Source organism: Pelecanus crispus, chromosome 1, assembly GCF_030463565.1.
Source record: "Pelecanus crispus isolate bPelCri1 chromosome 1, bPelCri1.pri, whole genome shotgun sequence".
Classification (NCBI taxonomy): Eukaryota; Metazoa; Chordata; class Aves; order Pelecaniformes; family Pelecanidae; genus Pelecanus; species Pelecanus crispus.
The window spans coordinates 165605480-165624621 of NC_134643.1; the positions used below are offsets into that span (position 1 = coordinate 165605480).

At 39.7% G+C, this 19142-nt stretch overlaps 1 protein-coding gene across 3 annotated transcripts in view; it reads left to right on the forward strand.

Annotated features, from left to right (window-relative positions):
• Positions 1 to 19142, forward strand: part of NALCN (sodium leak channel, non-selective) — a 251379-nt gene that overhangs the window by 124681 nt on the left and 107556 nt on the right. For all 3 annotated transcript variants that reach the window (XM_075712454.1, XM_075712463.1, XM_075712470.1), the window contains 3 exons: positions 3148 to 3279; positions 10319 to 10486; positions 15281 to 15472. In XM_075712454.1, coding sequence (XP_075568569.1) covers positions 3148 to 3279; positions 10319 to 10486; positions 15281 to 15472 — 492 coding nt within the window. The remainder of the gene's footprint in view (positions 1 to 3147; positions 3280 to 10318; positions 10487 to 15280; positions 15473 to 19142) is intronic.

The following is a 19142-nucleotide window of genomic DNA, read 5'->3' on the forward strand; positions in this document are numbered from 1 at the left end:
ATACTTCATTACTATGAAGGAAATTTTGACACTATTAAAAATACAGTGTAAAATATGCAGAGAGACTATCTGGTTAGAACTCGTGTGAAATAGAAATGTAACAGATACAATGCTACCTGTTTTGAATCACACCACTGACAAAAATGCATGATTGATGCCAGTAGACCTATCTTTAATTAGTATATTTTTATAGCTTGCCTTGTAGATTAAAAATAAAAGCAAGACCTCATTTAGCCACTCTATTTTGGTGACTTCACTGCACTTCAGGCACTGTTATTAGCCCAGGCTTGTTCTGTAAATTTCTGACTGTCAGGCTTTATCTCCTAAGCCTCCCTTTCTAGATTGGAATATACGCCCATTTTATGCCACTAGGGTCAAAAGGAAGCAGGCTTGCATGAGGAGGGTTGAAATACAAAGAAATACAAAGATCCTGTCTGAGAGTGGAGGGATAGTGTTAGGAAAACCAAAGCCCACATGGAATTGAATCTGCCAAGGTGCATGGACGGCAACAAGAATTGCTTCTATAGATATAAGAGCAGTGAAAGAAAGACTAGGAAAAATGTGGGCCTGCTGCTGAATGGGTTAAGGGACCTGGTGACATGGAAATGGTTGAGGTACTCAATGCCTTTTTCACCTCTGTCTTGATGAGTAAGACTGACCTTCAGGAATCCCAAGCCCGTGAGACTCGTGAGAAAGTCTAGAGCCATGATGACTTACTCTTCATGGAAGAGGATTGGGTTAAGAAACATTTAAACAAACAGGGCATACAGATGTCTATGCAATCTGATGGGATGCACCCATGATTGCTAAAGGAGTTGGCCAATGTTATTGCAAGGCCATTTGTGATTCATCAACACCCTCTTTAATGATCTAGATGATGGCACAGAGTGCACCTTCAACAAGTTTGCAAATGATAGAAAACTGGGAGGAATGGCTGATACACCAGACGGTTGTGCTGCCATTCAGAGGGACCTTGATAGGCTAGGGAACTGACCACACAGGAACCTCATGATGTTCAAAAAAGGGAAAAGCAAAGTCCTACACCAAAGAAGGAATAACTACGTGCACCCGTACAGGCTTGGCACCAACCAGCTGCAGTTTAGCAGAAAAGGCCTTGCAGATCCTTGAGCCAGCCATGTATTCTTGAGGCAAAGAAGGCCAACAACTCTCTGGGCAGAATTAGAAAGAGCATTGCCAGCAGACTGGGGGAAGCGATCCCCCTCTACTCAGGCCTGGTAAGGCCATCTGGAGTGTCGTATCCAGTTTTGGGCTCCTCAGTACAAGAAAGATGTGGACATACTGGACTGAGTGTAGCAGAGGGCCACAAAGATTATAAAGGGGATGGAGCATCTTTCGTATGAGGAAAGACTGAGAGAGCTGTGACTGTTTAGCCTGGAGAAAATAAAGCTCAGGAGGAGATCTTAGCAGTATAGAAAAATACCTGTTGGGAGGAAGCAAAGAACACGGAGCCAGGCTCTTCTCAATAGTGTCCAGTGGTAGGATAAGAGGCCATGGGCACAAACAGAAACACCAAGAAATTCCATTTAAACATAAGAAAAAACTTTTTCACTGTAAAAACACAGGACAGGGTTAGCCAGGGAGGTTGTATAGTTTCCATCCTTGGAGATACTCAAAACCTGACTGGTTGTAATCCTGAGCAACCTTCTCTAGGTGGCGCTGCTTTGAGCAGAGGGGTTGGACTAGATGATCTCAAGAGGCCCCTTCTAATCTCAGAGATTCCGTGATCTTATTTTTCTTCTGTCTGTCACTGGGACATTGTCTAATTTTGAACATCTGAACACAAGAAAACACCCTTTCACTGTGAAGATGGTCAAACAGTGGAAGAGGTTGCACAGACAGGTTGTGGAGTCTTCATCTGTTGAGATACTCAAACCCTGACTGGACACAGTCCTGGAATACCGGCTCTAACCGACTCTGCTTGAGCAGGCAAGGATAGACTAGATAATCTCAAGAGGTCCCTTCCAACCTAAATAATTAGTGATTCTTTGAATATAAACCAGTACAGGCACACAGAGTCTTTAGGAAGAAGTTTAGAAGAGGCAGAGTTTCTCTGTATTTTGAGTTTATTTTTCCTGAAATTTTGTCAGGCACTTTTACATATAAACTCAGGAGCAAATAAAAATGGCCTTTCCCAATGCGAACACAATTTAAATTTACACACAAATACAAGGAACCATAATGGTGCATAACTTACTTGTGTTTGCAAATAAACATTAAAAACATAAACTGTATTACCTGTAAAAGATTGTAAAAAATACAGGCATTAGTGACCATTCATTCAAAGATGGTTTAATGTGAAATAACACTACATTCTGCCTGTTTGACTCTAGCTTCTACTGGAACAGCTGTGGCTGGCCCAGTGAGGGTAGTGATTAAGTTTTCGGGCTAAATTAGAAGTCCACAGTCTTTGTGGTGGGGGCCTAGAAGTTAGTTCTTTGAACTTCTGGCATACCTCTTATCACTACTGTTCTGGCAACTCATGGATGTAAACTCCTGGCTGGTGCTGCATGCTTCCATTTCTCTTTTCTCTTGTGGGATTGCAGCAGCGGTGACACAAAGCATTAAGTGTACAGATACATGAATTATGTGTTAAGTACTTCACAGTTCATTGGCCCAGATGTGCGTACCTACTGTATGTAGATATGATTTATACTTTTAGGCAATAGTTTTGACATCAGATGAATCCCATATTACTTGTCTTTCTTGAGAAAAACCAATGCACAAGATAGAATTGATGCTACTGGTTCCTGAACAAGAAGTCATTAAGATCTGCATGAATAAATTATTATGATGGAGTATTAACCAAGGGCAACTTAGTAGATAGAAGTACAGTTTACACTTTAAAAACATACTAAAGCAATGGATATCATATTAAATGATAAACCTTCAGTAAGTAGTCAATTAGCAAATAAAAAACTGAAAAGTAAAAAAAACACAACTTGCACATAAAAACCAGTGGAAGCAATATATTACAATATATTTTAAAGAGTAACAAATTGCAGTCATGGAAAGAAACTTTATAAAAACGTATTATTATAGCTGATTATGTTTTGACAGTGTAATAAAACTTCATAATGCATGTGGTTTGACTCATTTTGATGATAAAATTTTCTTTTTCTTTTCCAGAAAATGATGAGGTCATCTGTGTTTCATATGTTCATACTAAGCATGGTGGCTGTAGATGTGATTGTTGCTGCTAGTAACTACTACAAAGGAGAAAATTTTAAGAGACAATACGATGAATTTTACCTAGCTGAGGTGAGTATGCTGAAATAGCTATCTGGATATTTTTCAAGATAAGCTAAAGCACAAAATGTGAATGTCAAGCACATTTTAGTATGTAATTTTTGTATTCCCTTAAGCATTCCAAGAATTCTTTGCTAACTTGTTCAAGTTCCTCTGTCTGACAATGGCTGACAGCCCTATCTTACAACCTTTTGAAAGGTAATTTCCTCAAACAAAATGTCAGTGGTAATGAGCTGAGGCTTAAGTATAACATCTGCAGGCAATGCATGGCTGCCGAGTTGCTATCTTTCTCTAGCAGGACTGTAACATCCAGAATTTAACTTTAAAAAAAATGACAAAACACTCTCTGTACAGAATATAGTACTTCTTCCTAAATTATCTTTATTTGGCATATACTTAGCTGCAAGAACGTCCTTAAGCATAACCAAAATAGTGTTGCAAATAACCTGGCTTCAGTAACCTCAACAGCACACTGCAAAAAACCCATTTATTCATGATATACATGATAGCAGTATATTCCTTGTGATTCCTCTGCCATTGGTATTGCCTTGTTGGTAACAAGGCAATACCAATGGCAGAGGATTTACAAGTCAAAAAGTTCTATGATTTGTACTCTTGGGGTTTTAAATGTCCAAATACATTTGAGAGTCAGACTGAAGTGCCCAACTTAAAATCCTTTAGTCCACAGCATTATGATGCTTTATGAATCTCCCTTTTTTAAAGGAGGTTGAGTTGATACTCATTTTTTAATTTATCTTAGTTTTAGAATTTGTATCTGATCTCTCAAAATCTTACGAAGCTGAGACTTCACCAGTTCCGGGACAAAAATGAAAGCAAAGTTAAAGGTAGCACCAGAGTCCAAACCCTCAAAAAAGTGCAGATTGTAGGGACACCAGTGCTACATCACGCTCTGTTGTCTCTCATGCCGCTGGAAATAGCTGTAGTTTGTATGAACACTGAGTAAACGTTGGCCCAGCCAACAATTACAAGAGTAATTGTGAAATGTACTATCTTCATTTTATCTCAAGTTCTGAGTATATTTGAAAAACAAAGTGAACAAAGATGATCCTGGGAATAAGATGTCGGAATAAAACCAACAAATGCTGGATTCTCTTATGACACCCCACGCAGATTTGAGGATAGAAGTGAGGACAGGGAAACTCATTTTAATCTCTGTTATGGTTTAACCCCAGCAGGCAGCTCAGCCCCACACAGCCACTCCCTGTCATGACCCAAAGTGGGCTCTCCAGAGAAGATCGTGGAGGTTCTGTGATTCCCTTGGGCTAAATTAAGGTGAAACGACACCAATCAATCAATTAGATGCTTTATTGATGATAAAAAACAACCTGAACTTGCAAAACATAATGGTAGGCAACCCAAACCAGGAAAGCACAACGATAGGCAACATGGGTTCTAATTCAAATACTTACAAGAGGAAAGGAAAAGGAAGAAAGAGGAGAGAGGGAGAGAGGTATCACCACCCTTGGATCCCGCAATGTCGATGACAAACGCGGCAGTCCTCCGGCGGCGGGCGCGCTGCTCTCGGAGCGCGGGGCCTCCGGCTGCACTGGCAGCGGGCAGGGGAGACGGGTCCGGAGCAGGGGCATCAGCGGCGTGGGGTCCTCCGATGGTGGGGGTGCGCCCGTGGCTCCTCGAAGTTGTGTCTTTGATAGGCCAGTCCCCGCCTCTCGTCTCGTCCCCGTTGAGGCTTGTTCCAGAATGTTCTCCATCTTCTGCGCAGGTGGCGCCGTCGGGGGGGTGGTCGCGAGGGGTCTTTTGGGTGGGCGTGAGCCCCTTCCTCACATGAACTCTGCGTGACCTTCGGCCATCAGGGGGTGGAACTGTGCATCCTCCCACAGCCTCCCCATGGATTGGCTTCTCCCCTGTGGTGCTCTGCAGATGCCAATTTATCGCTATGGAGACCTTAACTTGTCTCTGTGCAGAGCTTAACTTGCCTCACCGCAATGTGTGAGACATTAACTCTTTCAGTCGCTGACACTCGCTCACTCTCCCCCAGTGGGATGGGGAGAGAATTGGCAGGGTAAAAGTGAGACAACTCATGGGTTGAGAGAAAGACAGTTTAATGGGTAAAGCAAAAGCCATGCAGGCAAGCAAAGCAACATAAGTTATTCATTCACTACTTCTCACCGGCAGGCAGGTGTTCAGCCATCTCCAGCAAAGCAGCGTCATGTGTAACAGTTACTTGGGAAGACAAACGCTAGCACTCCAAACATCCCCCCTCCCTTCTTCATCCCCCAGTGTTTTATTGCTGAGCACTATATGGTATGGTCTGGGATGTCCCTCTGGTCAGTTGGGGTCAGCTGTCCCAGCTGTGTCCCCTCCCAGCTTCTTGCGCACCCCCAGCCTGCTCACTGGTGGGGTGGGGTGAGAAGCAGAAAAGGCCTTGATGCTGTGTAAGCACTGCCCAGCAATAACGAAAACATCCCTGTATTATCAACGCTGTTTTCATCACAAATCCAAAACAGAACCATACAAACTATGATGAAGAAAATTAACTCTATCCCAGCCACAGTCAGTACAATATCCTAATCTGGAAACAAATAAGTCAGCATTAAAGCGTGAGATCATGAACTTTTCATGGTAGGCATTTTTGCTTTATGCCCAGGATAAAGCGAGTGGAGCCTGGATTCTTAACAGAACAACAAAATAACATGACTTCTATTTATATTCAAAATAGGAAACGCTGCATGTGCTATTTCTATTTTGGCACTGAACATATAGTATAATTATGCTTTTATTAATCACTGCTAGAAACACTCTCTTCAACATCTATTTCAAGTATAGGTTTTGGGGATTTTTTCCAACAGAAATACTTGCCAGGTTTTAATAATTCAAGATGAGTATTTCATGTAGACTAGTGTATTGTAATTCTGTCCTATAAGCAATGACTGGTTTTCTTTAATGATATATTTTTCTGTCTCTGCATAGCTTAGATTATTGATTTATTTAGTGGGGAGGTTGTCAGAAAACTAATTTGTTTACATTCTACATGATTACATTTCTAACTATATAAGGTAAATTAGTCTGGAATAGAGAAAGGTATTTTGTTTATTTGTAAGGCATACTCTTTTGATGTCCATTTGCTGTTTTTCTTTATTATTTTTTTATCTGTGATGCCTTTATAAAAACTCTATAAAAATCAAACAAGAACAAACCCCTAGTATCTTACAGGAGGAGGTCTAAAATACAGTGGCAGAAGAGCAGAAGAGCAAAACCAATCCTGAGATAGAGGGGAAAGTCATAAGCTAGTGTCATTTCCTACTTGGTTATTGTGAAACTTGTTCTTTGCAGCGCAGGGCTTACAAAGAAATTGTCTTTAAGAGCCTTTGAGAGGCTGAATACTCAAACAATGCAGATTATTCCACAGTGGCTGGTTTGTTTCCTTGGTGAGGGAGACTGGTTGGAGCAGGATGCACTGCTGTAGCTCTGTATTTTCCATTACAGTAGGCTGCAGAAAACTTTCCCTTCAGAGGGAGCTTACTTGAGCAGCCAACAGCACTGGGGATTCCCTTTGCTAAAAGAAATAGCCAGACAGATTACAGCAAACATATCTGGCTTTCTGATATATTTTCCAGAAGTCATCTTGGAAACTGCTGGCCTTAGGAGCAGACACAGTCTAATAAAATAACTCAGTCCATTCTATGGACCACACGTTGTAGTGGCCTAGAACTGTAGAAATACATGCACTTAAATTCAGTAAAGAAATCTTAAGTGAAGTTACTGAGATACCCAGTACAGAGAAAAAAACCACTATTTTCTTTGTTGGAAAGAGAAGACAAACTCAAGAGAAAAGGAGGCAAAGGGTAGACAAAAAGATAAAAGATAAGGAATTCTAAATTAATTCTAAATCCAGATCCCATTGGTTGCATAATTTTGTGTACCCAGTAGTAAATAAAAGGTTCTGACGAACATTTTAACTTGAATGCATCAGCCATGCAGATTAAGCAAAACCAGACTTTAGCAGGATGACTCAAAACCCCAATGCAGTATCTGAGAACCTGGAAAGAGTAGAGCGTCAAACTAATTTTGCTAATTGTTACTGAGGGTGTTGACTTTACCGGCTCAATACCTAGACAGAATAGTGATGGATGTTTGTTTTTATATGCAACTGCCACATTGTCTTCCATTAAAAGAGATTACAGACTAGAAGTCCTACTGGAGACGTGTGAGATTCCTACAAGTACTGCTTTAAAGGCTCTGAAAACCAGAGTTCAAAACCAGGTGCTCCTATACACTTCCTCCTAGGTTCCTTCTGCAATCTGTCCCCTTGCACTGCTGCCTTTGTGTAGCCTTTGTGTAGCCTTTGCCCTGTCCTGGCTGAAGGAAAGATTGAATGCTGTGTCAAATCTGGTAGCAAGGGAAGTGCTGGAGGTCTGTGCCCTTATTCCCATTGAGCCTGCTCGGAAGAATTCTTGTCTTTCCCAAGAGCTTGTTAACCTTTCAAGTAAGCCACAGTTACAAGAAAAACTAACTGGGTCTGGGTTGGATGTTGACTGATGCTGAGCTCCATCTCTGCAAAAAAATGTTAAGGGGCTACTGGTAAAAGTTAATATTGCTGAAGGCGGCATTAATACCATAAAACTTCCAGGTGACTGAATGGGAGGTAGCCCGCAGAGAAGCAGCCCATTCCTGGTAGCTCCAGTTTGGCCTCCACAAAGCAAAATTGCCAACCTGGTGGAGGGTGGCTGCTCACATGTTACACCTGCTTTTTCTGTGTGGGTCTGCTCTGGCTTCTTATGTGAATTTACCGTTCCTCTGTCTCTACAGCAATGAAAGGAGTGATTTAAGTTTAAAAAAAGTCTGTAAAATAGTATTACATTTCACACCTAACAAAGAGTTCTAGTCAGTTATTTTGAATCTTCTCCTGTAATTAATTACAAGGAAGGGAAAAAATACAAGCTCTGTCAGCAGGAAGACAGGTGTATAAATGTAATCAGATGTTATGCAAACCATTTGATACATTTTTAAGTACTAGTGGTTTGAATTCATTTGACAAGCATGTAAAATGCAAATGATACCGCCCACACATTTTTAGAATAAATTAAAATACACTTAACATCATATTTGTTAGTTCTTGTCCTAATGGGAAGCCTATGTGCTCTGAAGTATGTATGTGTGTGTGTATTTAAATTGCATTGTTATTCCACCTGCTCTGAAGCTGAATTCCAGCTGCTTTCCACCCACTGTTCCATTTCTCCTAAATCACCCCCCTTATTCTTTCAGGACTCAATTAGATGCTTTTTCCTTTAAAAGTGAGCTTTCATTTAAAAATTTTTACTAAAACATTTTTCTTGTGTTTCAGATAGAGATTTTCATGTAAAGTGGTAGTTTCGTCAAACTTGGCTCATTGTTCTCCTTGAGCTCTTTGAGCTACCAGAACAAGGGCTGAAAAACTGGCCAGATACATTCAAGAATATGAACATGAAAGTGTTCCTACACTGTGTACGTGGATCCTTGTATGCCTGAAATCACACAAGTATTTCTTAGTAGTATTTCTTTCCTAATGTAAAGAAATTTTTGAGTGCTCTGAAGCATTTCAGCTTGATTTGATCATTCAGAGGGCATTTGAAGCCTGATAAGTATTTTGCATGCCTTGAGGAAGCCATATAACATAGCTGGTAGCACTGTTCATAAACAGCTGTGTGGAGTAGGGGAATAAACACAGGACATAAACTTCTGTGTTTAATTTCCATGTCCACTCCTGCTTGTTACAGTCCTGTACACATAAAATATGTGGAATTTTATTTAGCTATCACACAAAACCCCTCTTTCATGTCAATAAATATATTTTTGATGGACTGGAGAGTTTAAATAATGTAAGTACTTAAGGTAGCATCCCAGAGATTGTCACTGTCAGACGCAGGATTAAAATCTTATTCTCTAACTTTGTTATCCCCTGCCAAGTCCAATAAACCTTGTGGCCCACAGTCAATCTCTTCATCTTAAAAGACTAATAGTGCTTTTGCTCAAAGGAGGTTTGACCTGTATTTTGTTAATGTTTGCACAGCACTTTGAATGTATTAGTTGTATATAGATGCCATCTAATGTTATTTCAGTGTCTCTTTTAAGCCTCAAAGTGTGTAAAGTGTCAGAGAGGAAAATTGCTGAGTCAAGGAAAAACACCTTTTCCATTGGGTTTCCTGGCTGCTGGGAAGTGAGGGAGAGAGTATCTCAGAGTATATACAGTGGTAAATTAAGAAGACAGGTGAGGAAGAAGTGTGTCTAGCCAGAAGGATTTTCAGTAGTGAGAGAAGAAAGATAAAATAAATTTTGAAGACGTAAACTTATGCAAAATTCCCTTTTTTCAAGCTGAACATCATGCATTTTAGTATGTAAATAATTCAGGAGAGGCCTCTGGAAGAATCCCATGGCCATCCAATGCCTACAAGTAGATTTATTCCCCTGTAACTTCCCACCTTACTCTCTTTGCTCAACTTCTTTAACACCATCTCTCCTTGAAATTGTGAAAATTTACCAATTCTGGACTGAGTTTGAATTTCCTCTTTTTGTTAATTTGTTTTAATGCTTATGCTCCATCACTCCTTTTTTACCTGTTTCAGCTGTCATACTATGGATGTTTTAGAAAATTCAAGTAGCAATTTTCAAACAAGAGATCTTTAAATTTTGCTTTGTTCCTTAGATCTCTTTAAATTCTTCAAACAGGTCATACATGTTGCTTCACATCTTGAAAAAAATTCTCATTGTTTTTTTTCCTTTTCATCTGTATACACAAGTGAAAGATCAACTGGATGGATTTATTATTTCATGCCTTCAAAATTGTGGAATCTACATGTCTGTGTTGCAACTTCAGAAAATTTCATAAAGTATACATTTTAAGGAAGAATATGACCCAATATGAGGAAATCTGTTATTTATTGTTTATTCTGTTTAGAGTATGAGTGTTTTTGTTAAATATTATGGAGATCTTTATTTTTGCCAGACAAAACCTTGATAGACATCATGACATAGAAACTTGTTAATTTAACTCAGTGTTTTGAACACATCTTTCTTGTTTTATATATTTGTCTAGGTTGCTTTTACAGTTCTGTTTGATTTAGAAGCTCTCCTGAAGATCTGGTGTTTGGGTTTCACAGGATACATCAGCTCATCTCTTCACAAGTTTGAGTTGCTGCTTGTAATTGGAACCACTCTTCATATTTATCCAGACCTTTATCACTCCCAGTTTACATATTTTCAGGTATGATCAGCTACTTTCACATTTTACCCTATATACCAATTAAAAACATTACCCATCAACATTTCACTCATTTACTTCCATTCTCAAACTACTGATATTCTTACAATATTGACTCATTTTGAGAATATCTTTAAAATAGCAAATATGTCTGTTCTTAACTATGTTTATTGGGTGGATTTACAGAAATAGGATTCTTTCTAACTTTACTGAGAAGTCCTTTCTGTTTTCAGTAACTCCCCTTTCTTATCTGAGCTACACTATTCAGTAGGTTCTGGATTACTTTTTTCACTGTCCTTCATTCAGCCTTGACCTTGCATACAGCTGTTTACAGCATCACCTTCCTATAGTGTCCACCACTGCTTTCCTGGCTTCTGTGCCTGAGGCCTCAGTACACTTGCTGTTGCTTCTCCAAATCTTCATCTCTGTGGCAGTCACATGCCTAAGAGTCTCTGCTCCAGTTATTGTGGGTCTTCTGAACTCAGTTCTCCAGAATCACGATAGTGTTTGTTCTTATAGCTCTCCAACCATTCCTTATCTAGAGAGAACGTGTGTTTATTGAGACTTTTCATACAGGAGGCTCTCCTACAGGAAGGAAAGACAAAGGAAGACTGATTAATTCAGACTTTTGATTTTTCCTCTGTCAGCCAGTCCAACCAATTCCCCATACATCCTCCTTGACGTGTTTAGGGTTGCTCCACTTGTGGGAGAAAGCGCTGAGATTCGCTATAATGTGCTATATTCTACAGTACTAAAGAAAGGGATTTTCTAAAAAAAAAAAAAAAAAAGAAACCCCACAACCCAATTCATATCTGTCCATTATTCAGCAATGGATTGGCATGGTGAATAATTAATAATCAATAAAGACAAATAATAAATTGTCAGACAGAGTCCTGCTAATAAATGTGATTAGCTATAGTGACACATGCTGTAATCAAGTGAGTACAATATGGGGGGAGAAGTCTCCCCAAGTGTGGGTTGAAATATGATGGCCTTTTCAGACTTCTGCAAATGCCATCCTGTATTTTTTCTAAATTGTTCTAAAAACCTTCTCAAGAAAGCTTTCAGGATGACAAATTCTATTTTGCTTTCACCTGGTATCATTTGGAGGCTTTTAGATGGTTATAGCTTTGCTTTTGCTGTCCAAATATGTAAAATGTTGTTATTCAGTGTGGCATGATATTCCTAACCTGCAAGAAAAGATCTATCAGGAGCATGCCATTGCACTCTTGTGTCAGAAGCACACACGAAACCTAGCTGGGAGCTCTCAGTTATAACAGTTAGCAACTTAGTTAATAGTTGGTCCATATTTATTAGGGCAGAGTCCACATATATCTGATTATTTCTTTCTAGGAATTTTAAGCATAAATTCTAAATGTGTTGGGCTAAATAGGTTACATCATCACTAACTCATAGGATTGAAAGTATAATTAAAATGTACCCAGATGTTGACAATAAAATAATAAGTCTTTTCTTTTTAATGGATTTAATTAGTTTCGTGGGACAGGGGTGGTGGTGTTTTGTTTTTTTTTTTTTAAAGTGCTAGCTTTTATGGCAGAAAGTACCATGATGTGATTTTTTTTTTTTCCAAAATATATGAGACATACATTTTTCAAGCAGGAACACCTGCTGCACTGAAAGATTTGGGTTGTGTTTTGGCAATCCAAATCCCCTAAGAGGCAAATGACAGTAAGGTTGGAAAATACTTTACCTTTGATGTCAGTGTGTAATGGAGGTATGCACCGTATTCCCCCGCAATTAAGCTTCTAGGCAAGCTAGATAACATATTTTCAAATCAACCAAGGTCAAAAATTCTTTTTCACATGGATACGTCTTGACGTTAGGCAGATTTCCAGGCCTTTAGGTATTAATGATGACAGGTTAAATGTGTTCCTTGTCAGCCAACAAAACAGATTACTGAAAATAGAAGTCTTATTTGACACATTCCAGGATAGCGAGCAGAAATACCATTTGGCTTATCTAGTCTTCTTCAGCATATATTTTGGTCTGCATTATTCATTGGTCTTTATCATTACCTTTTGCCAACACATCCTTTGCTCTTCACCGCATTGGCTACTGTCCATCCTCCCACCTATCTTTCTTGCATTTGTTGTACATTCATTCAAAACACTTTGCAAAGCCCTCTGTGAAAGACTACTGCAAAGCACCATTCCATGGCTATAATCTGTAGAATACGAAATCAGTGGAGAAATGACAGTATTTGCATATTATTGCAGAGATCTGTAATGAAGCAGCATAAAAGGGAGGGATTTAAACAGAATTTGACCTATACTGGACTGAAGAGATGGTATTGTATTTGTGCTTGGGGAAGTATTGCTGAGTCATTTTCTGAATAAATATCATCCCCTTTAGGAGATGCAGTCATTCTTTGTAATAAAGCTGTGGTTTCTCTTTTGTATTTTTCATTTTGATTTGGTTTTTAACATATTTTTACATTTAATCCAAATATTGCACCTTCTGCAGCTCTTAAATTTAATACAATTTGCAATCCAATTGCATAGAATGCATAAATGTTCATTAGAGTGTACTTTTGCTAGATTCAATTTGTCACCTAATGAAAATGAATGAAAAAAACCAAATAGTATCAATAAGATTAGTGCATTGTTAAAGGTCAATTGCAGTTCCCCAAAGGAAGGGGAAAAAAAGTAAGGCAGATAATACAGTTTCTCTAAAACACAACTCAGAATACCAACTAGCATGAAATCTTCACCCTGCTGGGGTCAGTGTCAAAACTAGTATTAATGGGACCAGAGCTAGCATTTACACTGTGAGGAAATCTTGTAAGTAAGAAGGTACCATGTTTATATGATCACAGTACTTCGAAATCTCACTCTTCTCCTGTCTGTCACTGTCTTGGTAACCAGTTTCATGTACTCAGATTATATGTAAAGTGATCGCAGTACCAATGCGAAAGAGCGAGCTTATCTCACCTTGTTCTAATGTGAAAGTCAAGCTGTCTAGTGTAACTCTGTGTCTAGGACACTTTTCAACTACTGAAGACAGTAAAGGCTCATCCCATCTCACACAAGGGGTCTGGTGTGTGTTTGGAATAAGTTGCTTTCTTGAGTTGACGTTCTCCCTCTCCTTTGACAGTAGAGCCTAGATGACTAGCATGTTCTGTGTACCTGATGGATAGCTAGGGAGATGAATTTCATGCAAAATGCAAACGTGTACATTATTAGCAAGTTACAAGGTATAGTGAAGTCCTTCTGTAAACAACTACCATATCCTTCTATCAAACTTATTTTCTCTCCAAAAGCAGCACAGCAGTTGTATTTGACATGTCCATCAGGCCAGCCTATAATGGCACTGTAATTCCTACCTTTCAGTTTCAATATGATTCTTGTGGAAATACAGGCAATACCTTGGGCTAGAGACTCTTTTCCTTCATAAGAACTGCAGAATCTTATTTGCCTCGTATGCTCCTGTCTGTTGTCTCCAGCAACTGATGTGGCTGCCACCACCTCTTGTTGATACTGATGTTTTGTCACTGTTTATGCCACCATGAGTGGCGGAAATAGGAGGATCAGAGCTGTCAGCAGCTTTTCCAAGGTAGAGTCAGCAGTGAATGGGTCAGGAGTTCCATGCATGATCACAGTTCTGCTACCACTACTAATACTGAGAGGTGTCAAATATCTCAACTGTGTCAGTGGCACACAACGCTGTTTCCTCTGACATTGAGAAATGCCACCCAAAATTTCCCTTGTTGTATATAGTATGAAATAGCAAAATATGTTCATTACCAAACTTCCTAGGTTATATGGTACACAGTGCCAAGCAATTTTTTCTTGAGTTACTGAAACGGAAAGATGACTTGTGGAAGAAGAGCTGGCAGTTCTTTATGTGAATATGTAACCTGGTGTAACAAAAAACATAGAATCATAGGAAAATCTAGGTCGGAAGTGGCCTCTCAAAGTCATCTCATCTAGCCTGCTGCTCAAAGCAGAGGTTTCTTCAAAGACTGTTGAGGACCCTGTGCATTTAGAGTTAAGTACGAATTTTTAACAGTGATGATAATCAAACTGGAGCAATTTACCTAGCACTGCAATAGATTCTCAGTTGTTAAATCTAGACTGATATATTTTTACCTCTGCCTGAAGCCATTCTTAGTTTGGCAACATACTATAAACCTTCGTTGGTCTGTAATTCCACATTACATTCAGATTTACTGTCTGCAGTGTGTTTTGCCTATGTCTTTGTTCCCATTATTACCCCCAAAACAGCTTTACCCAATTGCATTTCTGTGATGACTGTTGGTGATTGGCAAGTTGATTATAGCCTTGGGGACCTTGAGTATCCTCCCATGCCTGTACTCTCAAGACCTCTGCTGTCATCCCATGCCTGCACACATCAATGCCACATTTTATGAAAGGGTCATAGATAGTTCATTCTATGCAAAATTACAGCTTGTTATTACTATACGTTATAAAAAAAGAGATATGTAACAATAAGCATTACAACCCACAATCGTAAAAAGCTAAGCAAAAGATAAAGTAGGTTAACAGTTACCTGGTCATTAGGTAACTGCTGTTACTAGCTAAAACAAATCTGCAGGCAGGCCAAGATAAGTACAGACAAAGCCTGACAGGCTCCAGGACTTGTGTTCTTAACCTAACACAGAACTTGTGGTCTGTTACAAGCGGTGGCAGCCTGATATTTACTGGGCTACAAGGCTGCAAGTCCATTTTTGGCCTTGAAGTCTCTGATCCTGTGAAAAGTTGTTGATTAATGTAATAATCAAATAACTAATGGGTTCTATTTTCTCTTTCTTTGCAGGTTCTTAGAGTAGTTCGGCTGATAAAGATTTCTCCTGCTTTGGAGGATTTTGTGTATAAGATATTTGGACCAGGAAAAAAACTTGGGAGTTTGGTTGTATTTACTGCCAGCCTTTTAATTGTCATGTCAGCAATCAGTTTACAGATGTTTTGCTTTGTGGAAGAACTGGATAGATTTACAACCTTTCCACGGGCAAGTATAAAAAGCATTGATTACTTATTACTTGTTATTATTTTCTTATCATTGATACATCATATTTGTTATTATATTAGCAGTCTTCCTTTCAATCCGAGAACCACAGAGCAGTTTATGTCCATATGCATAGATAAGAGAATTGTGTTTTCTGGGTGTAACAGTCTTCCTATAGTCCTTCAGTAGTGAAATTTCTCTTTCTTTGGGTTAGGTGTTCTATTTCTGCCATGGAGGGAACATAGAGAAATTCTGTGTATGCACCCTGATGATGACACAACAAAGCATATGGCTTAATGGTAGTCTAGCATGCTACAGAAAGATGATTATAGAATCATGGAATCATAGAATGGTTTGGGTTGGAAGGGACCTTTAGAGATCATCTAGCCCAACCCCCCTGCAGTGAGCAGGGACAGCTTTAACTAGATCAGGTTGCTCAGAGCCCCATCCAACCTGACCTTGAATGTTTCTAGGGATGAGGCCTCCACTGCCTCTCTGGGCAACCCATTCCAGTGCTTGACCACCCTCATTGTAAAAAAATTCTTCTTTTTATCTAGTCTAAATCCATTCTTCTTTAGTTTAAAACCATTACTCCTTGTCCTGTCACAACAGGCCTTGCTAAAAAGATTGTCCCCATCCTACCTATAGGCCCCCTTTAAGTACTGCAAGGCCGCAATAAGGTCTCCTCGCAGCCTTCTCTTCTCCAGGCTGAACAACCCCAACTCTCTCAGCCTGGCCTCATAGGAGAGGTGCTCCAGCCCTCTGACCATTTTTGTGACCCTCCTCTGGACCCGCTCCAACAGGTCCATGTCTTTCTTGTGCTGAGGGCTCCAGAGTTGAATGCAGTACTCCAGGTGAGGTCTCACCAGAGCAGAGCAGAGGGGCAGAATCACCTCCCTCAACCTGCTGGCCACGCTGCTTTTGATGCAGCCCAGGATTCGTTTGGCTTTCTATGCTGCGAGTGCACATTGTTGGCTCATGTCCAGATTTTCATCCACCAGTACCCCCAGGTCCTTCTCTGCAGGGCTGCTCGCAATCTCTCCATCCCCCAGCCTGTATTGATATCAGGGGTTGCCCCGTCCCAGGTGCAGGACCTTGCACTTGGCCTTGTTGAACCTCATGAGGTTCACACAGGCCCACCTCTCCAGCTTGTCCAGGTCCCTCTGGATGATATCTCGTCCTCCTGGCGTGTCAACCACACCACTCAGGTTGGTGTTGTCTGCAAACTTGCTGAGGGTGCACTCAATCCCACTGTCTATGTCATTGATGAAGATGTTAAACAGTACTGGTCCCAGTACGGACCCCCGAGGGACCCCACTTGTCACCAGTCTCCATGTGGACATCAAGCCATTGACCACGACCCTCTGGATGTGACCAACCAACCAATTCCTTGTCCACCGAACAGTCCACCTATCAAACCCATATCTCCCCAATTTAGAGAGAAGGATGTTGTGGGGGACCGTGTCGAAGGCTTTACAGAAGTCCAAATAGATGGCATCCATTGCTTTTCCCTTGTCCACTGATGCAGTCACTCCTTCATAGAAAGCCACTAGGTTGGTCAGGCAGGACTTGCCCTTGGTGAATCCGTGCTGACTGTCTTGAATCACCTCCCTGTCCTCCATGTGCTTGAGCATAGCTTCTAGGAGGATCTGTTCCATGACCTTCCCAGGCACAGAGGTGAGGCTGGCAGGTCGGTAGTTCCCAGCGTCCTCCTTTCTTCCCTTTTTAAAAATGGGCACAACATTGCCCTTCTTCCAGTCCCCAGGGACTTCACCTGACTGCCATGACTTTTCAAATATGATGGAGAGTAGCTTGGCAACTACATCAGCCAGTTCCCTCAGGACTCTGGGATGCATCTCATCAGGTCCCACAGACTTGTGTACATTGAGGTTCCTCAGGTGGTCTCGAACGTGATCTTCCCTTACAGTGGGAGGGTCTTTACCCCCCTGCTCCCCATCTTTTGTTCCATCAACTCGGGAGGGGTGAGGAGAGAGGTTGCTAGTGAAGATCGGCACAATTAATGTGCACAATTGTGAATATTAGCCACAAAATATATATAAAAGATGTCTACACATGATTTATGTCTTTATATTATGAAAGTGGTTGTTCTTGATTTGTACAGGAATGCTTGTTTTACACAGGGTTACTAAACCTGTCTGCATTGACAAAGTAAGTGTTTGCCTTTTGGGTATAAATAATGGATATTTATGGGCATTGTGTTAATTTAGAACAGAACATTGAAAATCAGTGGAAATTGGAGCTAATGTATTTATTGAGGCACACTGTTCTGAATGAAAATACTGCCATTTCTTTAATAATGGATTAGACTGAGTGTACATGGATTGGTTCCAGTCACAATTTATTTGTTTCTGTCATTCCAGCTTGGTTATCCAATGTATCTATTTTAGTAAAAGTGCATTGGTTGGAACAATTAAATAACAATGAATAAGTCAGCCTTAAGGGTCATGCATTTAGCAAACAAAATGGCTAGGCAACAATTTGTAATTATCAACCTGGACTTGAGGTATGGCAAGCTAGCCATCAAATGTAAGACAAAAAATACCTACCCACAGGGAATAATGTAACACCGTGCTTTCTATTTCAGAAAATGTGCTTAGAAAAGCAGCCAGTAGGATCATTAAGAATTCAATATAATTCATTTTTTAAATGCTGAAAAAAACAAAAAGAATACAATAAAACTTAAACTTTTCTAATGAAATCAGGCCTCTGTCTCCAAATTAAGCAATAGTGCCACCATATTGTGTGCCCAACTCCCATGTGTAACTGCTGAAAAAACCTTCCAACTGCAAGTTCGAAATCGTTGTGGAATTTGCTTTTAGAATTATTTTTATTATTTATGCAAAATGGCAATGACAATCCTGAAAGAATTATTGTAGTATAATTAAAATAAGACAGATTTATAACCACCTGCATATTTTAACTAGATAAATTGGTATAAGTGTCTGAGAGAGATCCTCTTGCAGGAAAACATTGCCAAAATATATCAAGATGTTAGTAAAGTTTTATATTATTTTGGACATTTCAATCTGAGACCATTTAGGCCTCAGTAAGAGCTATCATATCGACTTTTAACAGATAGATGTATATAGTAAAATACATGGTTGAAGACTGAGAAAATACCTCCTTCACTAAATTATACAGTTTTTTACAAACAGAAAATATCCAAACTTCCTTTCTGTTTTCTGACTTCAGTTTTGGAAAAACAGAAGACCTGTTACCAATAATAAAAGAGTGTTCCTGCAATACTGAATTGAAATATTTTTAATACTTTTTATGTGATAGCCAGAAGCAAGAATCTTTCCTTATTTTTTAGTTATTGTTTATTTGTATACATACTCACCTCATTACGAATGGTTCAGAAGTATACTTTGTAGTATGTGGTTTCTATTTGTAGTTTTCTAATGAAACATCTCTTAATAGGGTAATAGAGTCAGGGAAAATTTTGTACTCAAAAATCGTGACTGATGGTATGAGTGAAGGAATCCTTCTGAAGGAGGGGGCGTTAGGGGATTTCCACTGATGTCTGCTCTGAATAAAGACCGCTGAATCAGTTTACAATACGACAATTATAAAATATGTGATTTGGAGTTTGCCTGGAATGTGTTATTTTCAAAATGTGACTGAAGAAATACTTGCATTACTATATAATGTA